Source organism: Neomonachus schauinslandi, chromosome 16 (assembly GCF_002201575.2).
Source record: "Neomonachus schauinslandi chromosome 16, ASM220157v2, whole genome shotgun sequence".
NCBI classification, from domain to species: domain Eukaryota; kingdom Metazoa; phylum Chordata; class Mammalia; order Carnivora; family Phocidae; genus Neomonachus; species Neomonachus schauinslandi.
The window spans coordinates 53120447-53139877 of record NC_058418.1 but is presented as its reverse complement, the minus strand read 5'-3'; the positions used below and the strand labels follow the sequence as shown (position 1 = coordinate 53139877).

Below are 19431 nucleotides of genomic sequence, written 5' to 3'. Positions count from 1 at the left end.
AACTCACTTGTTCTAGGTCAGAAAGCTAGTGAGTGGCAAGGCAGGAGTTGGTAGTCAAATTGGTCACTGTCTTAAGTGTGTCACCTTAACCACTGCACCCTCCCCAAATGACAGTGACCAGACCAGCAATTAGGTGTACATATGTTATGGCTCTGTTTGAAGAAAGGAACATAATTTTGGTTTTGTTTCTAGTTGCATTCTTTTTTTTTTTAAGAGAGGGAGAGGTCAGGGGAGGGACAGAAGGAGATAGAGAGAGAGAGAATCTTAAGCAGGCTCCACAGCCAGCTTGGAGTCAGTCCGATGTGGGGCTCGATCTCATGTCCCTGAAATCATGACCTGAGCTGAAATCAAGAGTCGGATGCTTAACCGACTGAGCCACCCAGGTACCCCTCTAATCACCTTCTTAATGATGCCTGGGTTTGGTTTGACTCTGTAGGCCTCAGGACTTCAGTAAACACAAGTCTTCAGAAAACAGGATTCAATGAATCCCAGTCCCTTTCCAGTGTTTCATTGACCTATCAGAGCCTTTGACTCATAAAAGTGGAATTTGGGTTCTATTCAGTCTAAGACCGTGTTGGGCACTGACTCAAATTTAAAATGTCCCTGGCCCAGGACCAGACCTTGAGTCCTCTGCACACAAAGGGCATTCAACACAAGGTTCCTAATGGTTTCTGTTCTTGGATTTTAGAATTGTTTCTCAGGGGACATATATCTTTCCATTGTCCTGCTTATGGCATGAAGTTAATGGGAGTTGGTATTTCTGAGCACAGAGGAAGGATCTTGTGATGTGGAGGAATCAGGGAGTGACAGAGTATAGCCTGTAGTGAATTCTTAGCTTAAGAGGAGATGCCGCTTTGTGATGACGGGTGGGATGGAACTGCCAGGGGTCACTGGATCATCCAAGCTGGGCAAGTTCCCCTATTCCACTCCATCACTGCTCCCTGCTTACTTGGCCCCCATCTTGTCCTCTTTGGGACCGGGATTTACTGATTTTCCTCATTCCAGGTCATCTGCTAATGTCTGTTTGGTTCAGTACAACAGAACTATCTGAACCATCTACCCACTAACCTGATGCCAATGGCCTTACCTCAGGACATTTTCCCACACCATGTCCTAGCACATACATATTGACAGCCTCTGATCTAACCTAATTCCGGACTCGGAGAGCCTAGCATCGAACACCAAAGTTAAGAGGACGGGGATGGGGCAAAGGACTAGCACCTAGAAAGTGTTCATGTTTAGGAGCATAAATAGAGAATTCCACAATCTGCAGGGTAATTAAGGTTAAGATACTGACGTACACAAATTGACAAGGCAGCTATGGCCTTGAGGGTATAGACAAAGATAATCTGATCATTTTTTGAGAAAAGAACTTGTTTGCACCAGGAACCTTCTGAAAAACTCAGGTTTTACCTCCCTGGCAACACTTGACCTGTCTTAGAGGTAGTAAATTTCTTTTTTTAAGTACAGTGGCTTGGATACCTTACAACACTGTGGAGAACTAATAGGTATCCAGAACTTCCCTGGAAATTTGGAGAGTAGAGATGTAGTATATGATACGACCTCTATTGTCAAGAACATTTGCACAAGACACTCAGACTTTCAGGGAAATAGAAGGATTTTAATGGGGACCGGTTAGCTTAAATTTTAGAGAAGCATTATTCTGGCTACAGGATGAGGATGGAGAAATGAGGGGTAGTGATAATGACCAAGACGCTGTTACAAGAGTCCACTTGAGAAGCTTTGACACAGGGAGTGGCAGTGGAACGAGAAGGAGGGGAGAGATTCAAAAGACGGTGAAAGGTCACCGAGTTATGAATAAAGACTGGTTGGATGAGGTAGAAAGAGAAGAAAGAGTCAAGGAGAACTCTCCAATTTCTGATTTGGGTGGCTTGATGGAAAGATTCAAAGATGGCTATGAATTCTCTGACTCAGGCAGATGGGTGGACAGTGATAGCGCCATCAACAGAGAGGGAGTATTGGGCTGATGGCAGGATTTCAGAGACACTTATCGAGTGCAGTCAGGGACAGGTGGACTCTTGTACATTTTGGGAGAGATAGGAAGGAGTGGGTATTTGCTGCTGAGTGCAGGAAACAAGGGACAGAGCAGTGGGGGAGAAGCATGGAAAAGCAGCATCCTGGAAGGCAAAGGAGGCCATGTCAAGAAGGAAAATACAGTCACAGCACTGGCACAGAAGTCAAGTTCCAGTGACTGGGACACCCGTGACCCTTGGGAAAGCAGTTTCAATAGCCTGGTCAGGACCAGAGGATGTTCTCTTTGCACCACATCCTGGGTAAGCAGGAGCATACTTAGAACCAAGTCATCGCAAATCTCTGTCCAGAACAAGCCAACAATTAAGTCACTGTAGAACAATGGGGCCTTCAGAGCTCAGCCATGTCACACTGTCCTTTCTACACAGATGACCCTAGCAAAATGAACGAGCAGAGTTAAGGACCTAAGCACGTGGGCAGATTGGGGCAATGCCTTTGTATCCGACCAATGACCACAAAAAGAGGAGGACGTTACACCAGCTTGGTTTGTTCGCTTATGGCTCATTCACTCATTAACATTGTATTAGTTCTCCTGGGCTCAAAGACTGAGAAGGAGGACACAGTCATGAAAGAGACCTGACCCCTGCCTTCAAACAGCTTACAATACATTTGGGGTGGGGGTGGGGCGACTTTCATTCCCCAGTCAAAACACTTCATCTAGAATGCCTAATAAAATCATATGCCAACTTTTACAACATTACCTGGGTTAGCAATACCTGTTTATGCTTCTTTGTAGGGGGGTAAGGTAAAGCTTAAACTGAATGATAAAACATGATATGTGCTCATATAAAAAAAATTCCATAGGCTGACTGGATTATAGGCTTATGGCGGACCATATCAATTCCTTACTATAGACTTCAAAGACCTCTTCCCTTGTAGCATTAACCATCACTATGTGACCCAAGTTTCTCCAGGCTCCTTCTCTAAACCTAACCAAGGCCTCATTCTGTATTTTCAACTGGCAGCGGCTTTCCACCTGCTCTTCCCCCTTCCTGCCCTCAAAATCAAAACCGAAGTCAAATTCACTATTGTGCCATCTCTGAAATCATCACCCTTTTCAAACAGCCCTATCCCTCTCTATGGTCCCTTCATTTTATCTTCTGTCACCTGGATCTCTTGCATCCAATCAATTGCCAAGTTCTGCATCAAACAGAGTCTTGTACACAGAATAGATCGTCAACATTTACTTGCTGATTGAATGAACACATTTTATATCCTAGACACCGTAACTAGTTAGTAACACTGGTAATGGCAGTGGTTAAGAGCATGGCTTTTGGTGGTAGGTAGGTCTGATCTGGTTTTAGCCCACCTCTGCTACTTAATAGCTCAGTGACTTTGGACATGTAGTGCCCTTGTTCACAAGATGTAAGTGATTAGGGTTGTGAGAATCAAATATAAAATGTAAAACTCTGAACACAGTGATGTTATTTCTTAGTCCCATGGCCCACTGTCAATATTTATCCATCTTAGTAATCTAATGTTAGATCCAAAGGAGCCCAAATCCCAAGCGACGCCAACAGTGTTCAGTTTTAGAACCTTAATTGGACTATTTAATAAGTCCCAGAAGGGGTCACTATCCACCTAGGACCCTTTGTTTAGAGCATAAAATAAGGACTTCCACATAACACAGATCCTTCTTCCAGCCCTTCATCCATCCCCCATTGTACGCTGTTTTGAAAACTCTAATTAAAAATTACCCAACTCAACAAGTTTTAACGAGTGCTAGTTGTGTTGTGTAGTAGCTGCTTAACCAATTAGCCTGGAAGACCTTCCTATTTTCCCTCTAGAAAGCTGCTTTTTCATTCCTAATGAGGTCCCTCTTTTGTCAAGCTTTCCCCAGCCTCTGACACAGGAGCCTGGCCCACCCCTGGGCTCCAGGCATTCAGGAACCCTCCTGGAGACACCTCTGTGCCCCATCGCACAACCATGCTTAGATATGGCCACATCTCTCCCAGCAGACTATGAAGCCCTCTAGGTGTGTGCCCTGCACCCAATAGATGCTGAATCAAGATGGTTGGGAAAGATGGAGGGGCCAGGATGGAAGGCCCAAGGGCAGAAAATCAAAGTTACCTTTGCGTTTTCCACCTAGTTCCAAGGGTAGGCTGAGAAGGATAATGCACCACCTCAGAGGAGGAGGAGAAACCCAGTGGTCAAAGGTCTAGGGAAACTGGAAACTTTGATCCCATCATTTGACAACATAGTGATTGCATGGGCTTTAATCTTCTTCCCCCATTGTTTCTAGATTGTACACCGCACATACTGAGCACTCAATAAATAGTTGTTACATAAATAAATGAATGTTTCTTCTCTCCATTTCTTTGTCAGACTTTCTTTTTCTTTGTTCTACCTAACCCCTACTCTTCAACTTTTCCCCGCACCACCTGATGCACAAAATCACCTCCCTTCTCCCTCCCCCTTTCCCTCCCCCTCTGTCTCATCCACTAAAGCCATCTATAAGAGAGAGAGAGTGTGTGTGTGTGTGTACTGTCATTTCTAGTCTACAGAGGAGGAAACAGAAGTTCAAAAGCCCAAAGCTGGGTACCAACGGTCATGCAGCTACTAAGAGTTATGTAACAGGTAATGTCATACTGCCCCAGATCCTTTGGCCATTTTTGTGTGCTCTAATCCATGGAGTTCTCCACTCTCAGCAGCCAGCACCTGCGACTTTGTTCCAGGGCTGCCCCAGGACACCAGAGCTCACTTTGCCAGTGAACATGGAAAACCACAAGTGCCAGGAGTTTAAGCCTCCCCACCTCCCCACCAGCAAGGCGGGGCGACAGCCCTTAACTAATGACTGACAGGTGTGAGGGCATTGGGACTACAGCTCCCCGGCCCCCAATGGGGACAGCTCTCATGTGTGACCCTCACTGCCTCAAGATCAGCCCGAGCGAGTAAGCCAACATGACCTTCAGCCAGCTCCCCTTGAGGCTGCACCCCAGCTTGGCTTCCCTTCCCTGCCCATTTTCCCTACTCCCGGACAAATATTCCTTGGAAACCTTCCTAATAAAGCCCTTTCCCTAAACGCTTATCTCAAGCCCGGCTTCTGGAGGATGCAGCCTAAGGCAAGTTAATGCAGGATTCAAACCCAAGCCTGTCAGACTTCAACATTTTTTTTCCATTATATTGTGCCTGAGATGCCATTGCAATTATATGGGCCTTCTCTTCACTAATTTCACAGCCATTTTAAAAATTGAATGGCTACATAGCTTCAGATGCCTTGAAGACAAATATGACGTTTCCGTAGCTCTATGCTTGCTTCTTTCTTCTTACTATAATTATATGTTTCTGAGACAAAATATCTTTAAATATCCTAGCAAAATGAAGTAAGGGACTCAAAGAAAAAAGTTACTGTTTTCAACTTATCTTTGTAATTGTCTTATACCGGGGTCCATAATTAAATAGGCACTAAAATGGACTTCATCCTTTTAACGTGATCCCTCTTTAAAATGTTTTCATTATAGAAGGAATAGAACTGCACTGGAGGAATTCTAGGGGAGACAACAAATCTAAGTGCTCGAGTCCAGCCATTCACAATTTCCTTCAGTGTTTTCCTATCCCTCTGACATGGGTACGGTCTTATTCAAACACCTGGAGCCGCTGGGTCTCCCATTAGCCCATCTTTCCATTTTGTGACACAGTCCTGTGGTTGTCATCTTTAATTCTCGTCCGTTGTTACACCCAGAGGATAGATGGTAACCTGTCACCATTTTAATCGCTTTTGATATTTCATGATTGTAAATGATGGCACTGAACAACACTGTGAATATGCCATGTTGTTTGCGTCTACCCTTTTCCTGTACTTCAGATTATTTCTTTAAGAGAAGTCTCCAAATCTTGAATTATCAGATAAAGGAATAAAATGTATGGCTTTTGATGTACACCACCACAGGTCTTCAACCACCCTAAAATGAGTACCCATTTATAACATAAGCCGACCTGAAACAAAGATTATTATTCCAAGTAAGGGTGCCTTATTTGTTAATGAGTTCTGCTCTAACTAGATGGATTCATTTTACATTTCTCCATTTAGTAGAAAGGTCTGGAAACCTCTAGAATTATACTGAAACTGTGGCATATCTCACGAAAATGACTTAGAACCTTAAGGGGACATTGCAGTCATCCTTAAATGGATGTAGCTCCTTTCTTAATTCCAAGCTGTCTAATTGCTAAGCATTTCATGGAGGGATTAGTCACTGGGCTTGAGTTCCTAATTGAATCAGTCATTTTACACACAACAAAACACAAGTCAGGACATTTCAATGGCTGATGTAGGCTAACTGACTTGGGTGTGTATTTTGTGGGTTTCTGCATGCCTACATCTTCAAAAACAGAGGATACAGTACACTGACAAGATAAATAAACAAGACAAGATGGAAGCAAATCAGGGCTCCTGTTTTCTCAGTCACCTTGAAGTTTGCCAGAGTTTATCCCAAGGTTTGGTATTTTTGCTTATTAGCCTAAGAAGTACTGCTCCCTGAAATTGATTTTCCAGGACTATTTGGACCTCCAAGAGATCATATCCCATTAGCATCAAGCACAGTATGACTGTTACGTATTTTTTTTTAACATGCTTAATTGTTCCATCTTCTTTCAGGCAAGTGGGAAAGTACAATAAATAAAAACCTGCAATTATTCTGAAGATCACGGGTACACACATGGTACACATAGAACAGAGGATTTTAGACTGCTATTACAGCTTTTCACTCAGCCCCCACCCCCATAAGAATTCTAGTGAAAAAGTGGAAAACCTACCCTGTCTTCTAGATGCATGATTCCAGACAATACTAGACATTCATTAGATAAACATCCTGTTGATCAACTATATTTTCTACCTTTGAACTGTTTGGGTAGTTCCCCCCCCAACCAACTGAAAAAGCTTGTTTTCCATAGCATTCCAAAACTCCAATAAGTGCCAACCTGCATTTTATCTTAAGAGAGAATTTCACTATCGGGTTAACGTCAAAGGCAAAATGGACAGGTTACTTGACAGTCCATTTCTCAGTGCAATGAGAAGAGCCCTGATTTGCTTCCATCCACACCCTAAGTTTGCCTTCATCCCAGTAGGTCAAAGCCACCTGCACACATCACCCAGTGTGGGGTGATGACCTCGGGGCAAATGCTTCTGCAGCGGATGCCTCACCTGGGCAGGACTTTCTGGGTTAGGATATTGGTGGGTAATCCTAATTAAAGCCCCATCCAAGCTCAGACTTCACAACCAAACAAACCAGTTTTACAACACACAGGAATTTAATTTGGCCTCACACTTGCAGTGGAAAAAAAAACACAAAAGAAGAAAAAGGCTGGTTGCTGAGCTAATGAGCAACTGCCTTCCAGACATACTGCCAACTTGATTCAATTAAGAAACATTAGCGGTCTAATGACAGATTTGAAGACAAAAGGTTCAGATGAGGCACGGTTTTGTGACCGCAGCCAGGCAAACTGCAAAATTTCCAACCTGGGTAAGCGTCCCTTCGATATTTCAAAAATACAGCAAAGTACAAGGAGAGGCTGATTTTGCAAGCTTTCTTGCACATCTAAGGAATAAGAAGAGCCTAAGCCTAGAACACAGCCAAACATTAACCTTAGAGCAAAATTCCATTTAAGCCTAAAGAAACCTATGTGGCTTTCCTGGGTCCAACTAAACACATGAAATACCAGAGGTTTGCTTATTCTTCTTTATCCTGGGAAATGAACAAAATCATGGCTTGGGTGCCCTTCCCCTCGTCAGTCCCTCTTACCTCCAGCCCTTTCCAGTTCATCTGGTGAAAAAAAGCAAACCAAAACACTGCAGTGAAAGATACTCGGGGATGTGCTTTCATTTACTCCATGCCAGGTATTTTATCTTTAAACCTAATTTGAAAATTCCCGCTACCCCAAAGCCCATGCTAGGTCCTGCCCTGAGTGAGAACTGCAGTACCATCCACTTACCTGTGATTAGCACCGCCTTTTGATCCACAGGTAACAGCTCTTGACCAGAGAGGTAAGTATACAGGAGGAAGCAGGACAGGAGGCAGAGGATCAAGCTCCAGGAGAGGGGCAGGCTGAGCAGCAGGTAAGCCCCTCCCCAGAGACCCGCCAGGCAGACCACCTTTCTGCCGGCCTGCCCTGGGCTCTTCTTGAGACTGCAAAGGGCTATTCCTGCTAGCACTACGGTGACAGCCAGGCAGAGCCACGCTGTCTCAGAGAAGGTGCTCATTCTCAGAGACGTGCTGCACTTTTGCGTGCTCAGGACCAGCGAGACAAGCGGGCAAAGGCTGGGTGGAGGCAGCCTGGGTTATATGTACAGAGAGGCAAGAAGGGAGGGGGAGAAAGTGGCTCTGGCACACTTCGGATGAGCAGGGATTAAGCACACACATACAGGCACATTTTTGCTGGTGGGTCCTTGAAACCGGTGAGCAGTTTCATATAAATACCAGAGCACTTCCTATTCAATAGCTCCCCCAAAGCCACCTGCACACATAACCCATAAACATACTCACCCACAACAAACGCACACAGGTTATTTTTTCATGACCTCTGGTGAGATAACTAGTTGGATAATAATTGACAGAATTCAATCTGAACACTGAATAACAAAACCTTTAGCTCACGGGAAACGTCTTCTGCTTTAGGAGCCTGGGGGTGACTGTCAAGTTCTTTTTCGGACCTGAGGTGGGGGCTGGAGGGATGGGGGGGATGGGGACCGTGTGTGTGTGTGTGTGTGTGTGTGCGCATGCGTGTGTAAATGCAAGCAACCAGTGAGGTTTGGAAGATCTAAGGGGAAGACCGCTCTGATTTTGTTTGTGTCTGCGCACCATCTCCCACCTGCGTCAGGCTGAAGTGTTGGATAGCGAGGGAAGATAGAATACAGAGGAAGAGATTCTTGGCAGATGACAAGTGTGCTGGTCTTGCCAGAAAGGAGGTATGCCAGGCAGAGATAAGAACAATGATAATACAATTATAATGGTCAATACCCACTGGTACTTATTTATGCCAGGGGCCACGTTCCGCTACTTATTAATTCATTCTCTTTTTTGAGACCCTATTCTCTGCCATGCTCTGCTCCAGGCATTGGGACTCAGCAGTCAATATGCCCCGTCTCTTCGAATACAGCGTCTTTATGAGGAAGGTTCTCTCTTTGTAGTGATTTTACAAGGGAGGACACTGAGGCACAGAGAGGTCAGAGACTTGCTCAAGGGGCGCCTGGGTGGCTCAGTTGGTTGGGTGTCTGCTTTCGGCTCAGGTCATGATCCCGGGGTCCTGGGATCGAGCCCTGCATTGGGCTTCCTGCTTGGCGGGGAGTCTGCTTCTCCCTCTGCCCCTCCCCTTGTGCTCTCTCCCTCTTTCTCTCTCAAACAAATAAATAAAGTCTTAAAACAAACAAACAAACAAACAAACCCAGAGACTTGCTCAAGATCACACAGCAGTGGAGGCAAGCAGCCTTGTTTCAGTGGCTCTGAGCCACTCGACTGCCTGCTTTAGGCAAAAAATAAAACGCAGTCAGTACGTTATGAACTAGCCCTTCCCTGCTTTAGGCTTGTTTGAACCTCATGAAACACTTAAGGGATCAGTATGCTCATTTACAGAGGAAAACTGCAGCTAGGAGAGGGTACGTTCCTTATGAAAGAGCAGGTGCATCCTGACCACGCCCATGACCCACTGGCTCAAGAGCCACACTCTGGAGCCTTGACACTTAATTGACCACCAGTGACAACACTGACAGTCCCAAAGGGCACAGCCGCTGGGCTTATGGCACATCTTACGTGTGCTGGGCAGAATTCTGATAAAGGCCGGGTATTAGCATATCTGGAGAGACGGGAAAAGCTCTCACTTGGAGGTCAGATTACCTGTATTCAAATCTAACCTGAGCCCTGCCGCTTACTAACTAGGAAGTCAGGAGGGTCTACTTCCCTAGACCCCCGATCAGCTGTAAAATAGTAAAAATACCAAGGTAAAGCACTTAGCTCACCCTGCCTGGCACACCAGAAGGAGTCTCATAAATGCTGGCAATGCATGCTTTTTATTTTTTAAGATTTTATTTATTTATTTATTTATAGAAGGAGCAGGGGGAGGGGCAGAGGGAGAGCAAGAGAGAATCCCTAAGCAGACTCCCCACTGAGCGGGGAGCCCAATGCCGGGCTGGATCCCAGAAACCTGAGATCATGACCTGAGCTGAAATCTAGAGTCGGATGCTTAACTGATGGAGCTACCCACGCGCCCAATTCATGCTTTTTAAACAGGGAAGGAAGAACTTCAGGAGTAGAAGAAATTGCCCAGTGGAATATATACTAGTCCCCAGATATGGCAGAAGTTAGCATGGGCTGAGGGGCCAGGAGGAGGGCAAGACTCCACTTACAGGGGGTGTGGGGGAGGCAGGACTTGGGAGGAAATGTACCCAGCAGTCTGTCAGGGACGAAGGTAGAGAGAATTTTGGACAGGAAGTTGGGGAAATGAGAATTGCTCATCTGCCCTTGGCCAGGGTAGTTACAAAGGCAGCCCTCCTAGGCTCAGGGCTGTCTCCAGGTCCGAGGGAGACCAGGTAGGAGGCAATGACTTGTGGACCTTACCGTACAGTGGAACTGTGTGGGGTGACAACAAAGACCTTACAGGGGTCTTATGTGGGGCAATGGCACATCTTGTCTGCCCTCCCAGCCGCATGGACACCTGAGGTGGGGAGATGTTGCTGGCTCCAGGCCAGGAAGCATTGGGGTGAGGATTTGGAATTCCCTTGGCTAGACCTGAGGTCTTCCTCCTTCCACACACCCCGTTCCCTCCTGTCGGCTGTGTGCACACCCATCCCGGGAGCGGGGTTCTCTCCTGGGCCTCATGGCCTCACCACCCCGGGAGGATTCAGTCAGGCTAGCTCAGGTATTGGATAGCTTTCTAGGTGAGGGTGCAGGACGGGTTATGGCTCTTGGCTGTGGACCTTGGCACTTCTTCAGGGCTCCCACACTGGGGCTGGGGCCAAACACCCTTGTGGGTTTCCTGATGTGGGCACATCCACTGAAAATGAAGCAAGTCTTCTTCTGGTGGCAGCTCACTTGGCTTCTCAGCTGCTCAGTCCTGGGGCTCCCGAGGAAAGGTCAAAAGCTGCCATGGCACGGAAGTCTAGGTAAGGATGCTCCGCGCCCTCTGATGGGGCAGGAGGTGCACAATATTAGGATGGTGAGTTGTAAAGCCCCATGGAACTGAGTTCAAATCCTGACTCTGCCACTTCCTAGCCCTTCCTGAGGCTCCATTTCTTCTTCTAAAGAAAGGGAACCCAGCCCTCTAAGGTTTTGGGTTTTTTTTTTTTAAGATTTATTTATTTATTTGAGAGCGAGAGTACACCAGAGGCAGAGGGAGAGACTCCCAAGCAGACTCTGAACTGAGCACGGAGCCCGACATGGGGCTGGATCTCACAACCCTCAGATCAAGACTTGAACCAAAACCAAGGGTTGGACACTCAACCGACTGAGCCACCCACATGCCCAGGTGCCTGGCACTGACTCCTGGGCAGAGGGGAAGGTTCTTGCCAGTCCCATCGTCACACGTTCATTTCTTCATTCAGTTCGTCACATAGCTCTTCCCCTTGCCATCCTTCAGACACCTGCTTCCATGTCACTTCTCGCCATCCAACCTCAATCTCTTCCATCACCACTGTATTCACCCCTTCCCTGCGGTTAGCTCCATTCATAATTCTGAAGATAATTTATTTTTAAGACTGTTCTGTCTCGGGGGGCGCCTGGGTGGCTCAGTTGGTTAAGCAACTGCCTTCGGCTCAGGTCATGATCCTGGAGTCCCGGGATTGAGTCCCGCATCGGGCTCCCTGCTCGGCAGGGAGCCTGCTTCTCCCTCTGACCCTCCCCCTCTCATGTGCTCTCTGTCTCTCTCATTCTCTCTGTCTCAAATAAATAAATAAAATCTTTTAAAAAAAGACTGTTCTGTCTCGGGACACCTGGGTGGTTCAGTCGGTTGAGCATCTGCCTTCGGCTCAAGTCATGATCCCAGGGTCCTGGGATCGAGTCCTGCTCCGGGCTCCCTGCTCAGTGCGGAGCTTGCTTCTCCCTCTGCCTCCCGCTCCCCCTGCTTGTGCTCTCTTGCGCTCTCTCTCTCAAATAAATAAATAAAACTTAAAAAAAAAAAAAGACTGTTCTGTCTCCCCTACTAGACCATGAACTTCATGAGGGCAAGAACTGTATCTGTTTTTTGTTTTTTATTCACTGTGCACCAAATGCCTAGCCTAGTGCCAGTCCCATGGCATGTACATAATTAACATCTGTTGAATGAATAAAGGAAAGAGCAAATCTTTACAGAGTGCCTTCTAGGTGGCCGATTCTAGACCAGCCATGAGGGAACTCAGCAGTAAATAATATGGACCCAGTTTCTGACCTTGGGGAGTAGCTGCCACAGGAGCAGTGACTAGTGGGGCTGGATGGTGGGGGAAAGGAAGTCTTTATACCAACTGGGAACACAAATGGAGTCACAGAATTCTCCAGTGAGAACTAGCCCAACTCTTTCTGACCCCTGAATGAGGACCTTAGGGTCCTGGTCTATCTGAGGGCTGCCCTGCCTCTGAATGAGGACCTCCTCCATCTGGCTGAGCTGATTTGTAACTCCTCTTTGTCCCCATCATTTTGTTTTAGGGCTATCCTTGAGGCCATCCTTGCTTGGAAGTGTCTCATTTTTTTGCACACTTCTTAGCTTTCTGGGGGAAGGAGCCAACTGGATCAAGTTATTCTCACTAATGATGCCAACAGATTAATGAGCTGCTTCCTTCTGCTGGCAGAGGTGCCTTCCAAAAGGCGCCTCTGAAGACAAGATATCTTACCCATAAGAGAGGATTTCCCAACCTGGGCCAAAACAAACAAACAAACAAAAAACATTTCTGAGAATCCTGGAATGAACACTTTCTTAATACCAGTGGCCCTTGAGTTTAGAAGGGAATTTGAAGTAACTTCGCGTTTGATTCTCTCTGTAACATCTCCACCAAGTGGTCATCTTGTCAGTACACCTCTGATCACAGGCACAGCCAAGCCTCTGAAGGCTGACTTTCCAGTTGAGGACATTATTAGAAAGTTCTCCTCTAGATCAAGTTTGATCCTGTGATCTGTCCTTTCTTTGCCACTTGGAGTCACACAGACCACATCTACTTGTTTCTTTCAGATATTTGAAAGATATTCCTTCTCCAGGCTGATAGTCTTCAATTCTGTTAAATGCCCCTTATAGACATTTTTACTCATATGTCCAAAGACTCATTTGCTCATTTGACAACTGAATCTTGTTCAGTTGACTCTCACTGTGTTTGCTGTCAAATAAAATTCCAGTTTTTGTAGGAATTTTCTTGTCATTTGAAGTTTTTTTGTTGTAAAATACATGTGGAGAAATTGTCCAAAATATAAATGTAAATAAATATCCATGGATCCATGCGGATATAAATAAATGATGGAATAAATAAATAAATGGAGGAAAAGAGACAAATGTCCCACATGGCAAAATTCCAAGTAACTTATGTAGATATTCCCCACTCAAGGAGGTGACACAGAACTCACTTAATGAGCCTGGCAGCACAGCTGGCTTCCTTCTGAGGAACGCAGCATGGAGACAGGGAAACAGAGTAATCTGATGCTGGAGAAACCTGACAAACACAGCCTCAACCGGGTAATCAAGGTCAACATCAACAGTGATAAGTCATGTGATGAAAATGGCCCCTTTGTCATTGCAGAACATTCTAGAAAAGGCCTGATGAGCACTGTCAAGGTTATCCAAAAGAAGGAACTTCTGAGAAATGGTCACGGTCAAGAGGAACCTAAGGAGCCATGAGCAGTAAATATCATGCGGGATCTTGGATATGACCCTGGAGCAGAACAAGGACATCAGGTAAAAACTAAGAAAATCTGGGGGACGCCTGGGTGGCTCAGTCGGTTAAGCGTCTGCCTTCGGCTCGGGTTGTGATCTCAGGGTCCTGGGATCGAGCCCCGCATTGGGCTCTCTGCTCTGCGGAGAGCCTGTTTCTCCCTCTCCCCCTGCTCTTCTCTCTTTCTCTCTCTGTCAAATAAATAAAATCTTTAAAAAAAAAAAAAAAACTAAGGAAATCTGAATAAAGCATGAACTTTAGTTAATGAGAATGTATCCGTATTGGTTCATTAGTTGTGACAAATGCCCCATAGTAATGGAAGACGTTGTGAGTATGGGAAAGCGCCTGTGGGTACACAGGAACTCCATCCTGTCTTCAAATTTTTCTGTAAGCCTAAAGGTATTCTAAAGTTAAAAGTTTATTTAAATATATGATAATATGTAAGTATGATAAATATTAGTAATTTTATAATAATATAATTTAATGTTTTAGATTTATACCTCTATGAGTATATGATAGTAAATATATTTATTTATAATAAAAATAAATAGATGTAAAAATATATTTAAGTAACCTTTTTATTTTAGAATAGATTTACAGGGACACCTGGGTGGCTCAGTCAGTTGAGTGTCTGCCTTCGGCTGGGGTCCTGGGACTGAGTCCCATGTCTGGCTCCTTGCTCATTGAGGAGCCTGCTGCTCCCTCTGTTCATCCTCTCCCTCTCTTTCTCTGACAAATAAATTAATTAATTAATTAAAAAAAAGAATAGATTTACAAAAAACTATGAAGATAGTTTTATTTATACATATACATATGTAGCAGTATATATACATATATAGTAATATATTATTATAAATATATTATATATAAACATATTTATATTATATAATGTATATATAATTATATGTATAATAATATATGCACATATCTCAATGAATGAAAGAAATTATAACACCCCTTTGGTCAAGAAGAACATTGTCAGAAACCCCGTTCATGCTCCCTCCCAATTACTCTCCTTTCTCTCTTCCTCAAAAGTAACCACTATCCTGACTTTTAACAGCATAATCTAGCTTTGCCAGTTTTTTTAAACTTTATATAAATAGAATCATATAATATTAATGTCAGCTGGGTCACTTGACACTATAGATCCATCCATGTTGTATGGATAACTAATTTTCATTGCAGAAAACAAGGGTTGGCAAATTACAGACGAGGGGACAAATCTGGTCTGTTAACATGTTTTGGTAAATGAAGTTTTATTGGAGTACAGCCATGCTCATTTATTTACTTATTTCTGTGTCTGTTTTCCTGCTACATGGCAAAGTTGGTTAGTTGAGAAAGAGATCATAAGACCTGCAAAGCCGAAAATATTTACTATCTTGTTCTTTACGTAAGCATTTTGCCAACCTCTGCTGTAAAGCATTTTGTTACATAAATATACCTCTATTTGTTTCTCCATTGTATTAACGGAAAAATGAGTTTTTCACTTTGCTTGCTATCATGAATAGTGCTACTATAAATATTCTTTTTTTAAAGATTTTATTTATTTATTAGAGAGCGCATGCATGCACGCAAGCTGGGTGAGGGGTAGAGGGAGAGGAAGAGAAAATCTCAAGCAGACTCCATGCTAAGCACAGAGCCAGAGGAAGGACTCAACCTTACGACCCTGAGATCATGACCTGAGCCAAAATCCAGAGTCAGATGCCTAGCCATCTGGGCCCTCCAGGTGCCCCTGCTATAAATATTCTTATAAACGTATCTTGAAGCACATGTGTATCCATTGCCCTTGGGTACATTCAATGGAGTGGAACTATGGAATCCATGGCATATACATGAATTCAGCTTTAGTGCCATTTTTTTCCCCCTAAAATGATTGTACCATTTCCAAGTAGACTATGAGAGTTCCAGTTGCTCCACACCCTTCCTCAAATTTGGTATTGTCGGGCTTCTTCATTTTAACTATTCTGATAGATCTGCAGTTGGATCTAATTGAGTTTTACATTTCTTTTCTCTGATGACTAATAATTTTGAAAACCTTTTCATATGTTGATTGGCTATGTGATATTCTCTTTGTGAAGTGCTTTATCAAGTTTTTTCTAACTTCTTTAGATGGATGGTTTTTTAAGCCTTTTTTCTTTTTAAACTATATGCATTTTAAGGCTGTACAATATTTTGAGGTATGTCTGAGTTGCATTCCCCGTGTTTGGTATGAACTATTTTCATTATTGTTCAATGAAAAATGTTTTATAATTTCTATTAGGATTTGTTCTTTGTTACATGGGTTATTTAGAAATTTTATATTTTATACTTTCAGGGGCGCCTGGGTGGCTCAGTTCATTAAGTGTCTGCCTTTGACTCAGGTCATGATCCCAGGGTCCTGGGATCAAGCCCCAAGTTGGGCTCCCTGCTCAGTGGGGCGTCTGCTTCTCCCTCTTCCCTCCCCCTGCTCATGCTTGTGTGCTCTCTCTCTCACCTCTCTCTCTGAAATAAATAAAGAACACCTTTTAAAAAAAGAAATGTATTTTATAATTTCATATGGGAAATTTTAATGATACCTTATTGCACTTCCTAGCTTAACTTTACTCATGTTAAAAACATATTATGTGTGATTTCAGTCCTTTGAAATATCTTAAGTCTTGCTCTATGGCCCATCACATAGTTGACTTCTATAAACGTTCACATGTGCTTAGAATGTATATTCTGTGGTTTGTTCCACTGATCCATGCATATCAAAGAGGGTCTTTTCCATCCCTCTAGTTTCAATTATGCTGAATTCTTACATTTCAGATAGTCTCTTCAAAGCACCAGATACTAGGGTACTCGTTTTCTTTTCCAATATAACAATCTTTGTCTTTTACACAAGCAATTTAGTTCATTTACATTTCATGTAAGTATTGATATGTTTAGTTTAAATCTATCATTTTACTGGTTACCTTCTATTAGTCTTTTCTATTCTTTATTACTTTTCTTCTACTTTCTTGATTTCCTTTGAATTAATTATTCTTTGTTATTCTTCCACCCTGCCCCCCTCATTACCTTGACACGTATGCACTCTTTCTGATCCTTTTAACAGTTACTTAAATGACTTACCAAAGTCCACCATGACTTGGTATTTTTGCTCCCTTGGTAGATCATGCCAGGACCTTCGAACACTTGCACACCACTCCCCACCATCCTGAGTTATATGCTATAGTCCTCATAAATTTTTATTATCTAGACATGTCAAATCCCACAGGATGTTATTATATTTGTTTTATACAGTCAACAGTCATTTAGATTTTCCAACAAAGTAGTTACCCTTTTGCGGCCTCTCCTTCCTTCCCAGTATCACCATGCTTGCCTTGAGATCATTTTTCTTTAGTATTTCTTTTTCTTTTTTTAAGATTTATTCATTTATTTATTTGAGAGAGGGAGAGAGTGTGCAGGGAGGGGCAGCGGGAGAGAGAAACTTTAGCAGACTCCTCACTGAGCTTGGAGCCCGACGCGGGGCTTGATCTCACAACCCTGAGATCATGACCTGAGCCAAAACCAAGGGTCAGACGCTTAACCAACTGCACCACCCAGGGGCCCCCTTTTTTAGTATTTCTTTAGTGTGGGTGCAAGTGATGAAATCTGTTTTTGTTTTTCTGAAAATGTCTTCATTGCATCCTTTTTGACGATATATTCACTTGACGGGCATAGAATTTCGAGTTGGCAGTTGTTCTCTTTCAGCATTTGACACTTTTGAGGAGTTATATTTTATCTGGCTCTGTTGGATAAGCCCTCAGCAAGAGAGTTGATCCTAATTATCTTCTTTGCCATTACCAGAAGCAAAGTTCCTAAGTCTTTTTTATACTGTCTGGTAAGGCTCAGCTCTCCCTGTCCTTATAAGATATTTTATTTGTATCAAAATGAAAAGGAAAACCCTGGTAAATTTCATGTTAAGATTGGGTCCTCTATCCCTTCCTCCTAGTGACATATCATGGGAAAACCTAAGTGAATGGTCCATAGCTTTATAAGTGTTGAAGCAAGACATTTCATAAGACGGTCATTCATTCACCACATATTTACTACTATGTGCCAGGTGTTGTTCTAGGTACTGAGAATACAACAGTGAGTAAAATGACTGCGTTCCTGCCCTCACAGAGAAGCCTAAATTCTAATTAGGGAGACAGACCAGTAAATAGACAATTACAATATAGCTATGAGACACATACCTCTGGAAATCTTTCAAGTTGATATTAATCATCTGACGTTTCTTTATCTTGCCAACAATGATATCAAAAGTGACTTTGTCAAATCCCTTGCTGAAATCCAAAATCTGTGTGTTTACTCATTCCACTAATCCGTAGAGTCATCCTAATCTCACATGTTTATTTATTGGTCAGCCATGTTAGGTCCTAGTAACCATCCATTCCTCTTCTAAGATTACCCAAACCACTCTTTTTCTAAGAGTCATGAAGAGAATCAGATTCCCCTCTGCTCCATGGTTTTCAGAAGACATTTTCTTTCTCTTTTTGAAAAAGACAAAAATTGGGAGCTTGGGGCTTTCAGAGCTCAGAAGTGCTTCTCAGAGTTATTAATCTATGAATATGCTCATGACATCAAAGGTGTTTGTTGATAAAATCCAAATCTGGATTTTAGTATTATAGAGAAAGTTATCCTACCTTTAAGTTTAGAAATGTTTTACATTTTTTAGTTTCTGTACTGTGTAATCTTCTTACAAATCTTTGATGTGATTCTAGCTGATAATTTCCTGGGACCGTAACTAAATAATTAGACTGCAACTAAATAATAAAATTGCCTAGATCAGTACTTCCCAAATTTTGTACTTCATAACCAGTGCAATCTTTTTAAAAGGAGAGAGATACACATTCAGTCTCCACCATTTAACTTTGCCAAGTGAGAATGCATTTAAAAATCAACTATCAACAGTCTACAAAAGAAAAGGTATTTTAACACTAAAAAAAAAAAAGAAAAAAGGAAACAGTCTCAGAATGAAATAAAGTCTCATACTGAATAAATTTAACTTTATGAGAAATTTTCTATGTTGTCCTCATTTTTCAGAGAGTCCCCCCCCCGCCCGCCCCACCCAGCCGTAAAAGTTTTGTCACTGTCAGCAGGCTATGTGGGAACAAAAGTGAGAAAGCTATAGGGCTCTGCTCTTAAGACAACAGAAATTCATACTCATGAGATTTGGGGAATAAGTGCTAGATTCTGTGAACAGGAGGTGGCATGCTAAATCCTGATATTTTTATCTGTGCTCTTCTTGGGCTGATTTCCTTCTCTTCTCAGCACTAACCACAGCAAAGAACAAAACAGCATCAAGAATGGAAAAGTCAAACACATGAACCCATTGTCCTTGCCTCCCATACATTGTGTATCAAAGCAAAAACATTAGGAAAGAGCCAGCTTGAAAGATCCCTGAGTTCTATTTGACATTGTATAACCAAACAGTAACATTAGGGAGGGGAGTGGGGGGGATGGGGTAACTGGGTGATAGGCAGTATTAAGTAGGGCACGTGTGGTGATGAGCACTGGGTGTTATATGCAACTAATGAATCGTTGACCACTACATCAAAAAC

The 19431-nt window shown here is 43.3% G+C and overlaps 1 protein-coding gene across 1 annotated transcript in view; it reads right to left on the bottom strand.

Moving 5' to 3' along the window:
* HSD17B2 (hydroxysteroid 17-beta dehydrogenase 2) overlaps positions 1–8527 on the bottom strand; it is a 78605-nt gene extending 70078 nt beyond the window's left edge. Inside the window, exon 1 of the mRNA XM_021702668.2 lies at positions 7981–8527. Coding sequence (XP_021558343.1) covers positions 7981–8248 — 268 coding nt within the window. The 5' untranslated portion in view covers positions 8249–8527. The remainder of the gene's footprint in view (positions 1–7980) is intronic.
* Positions 8528–19431: the final 10904 nt, after the last annotated feature.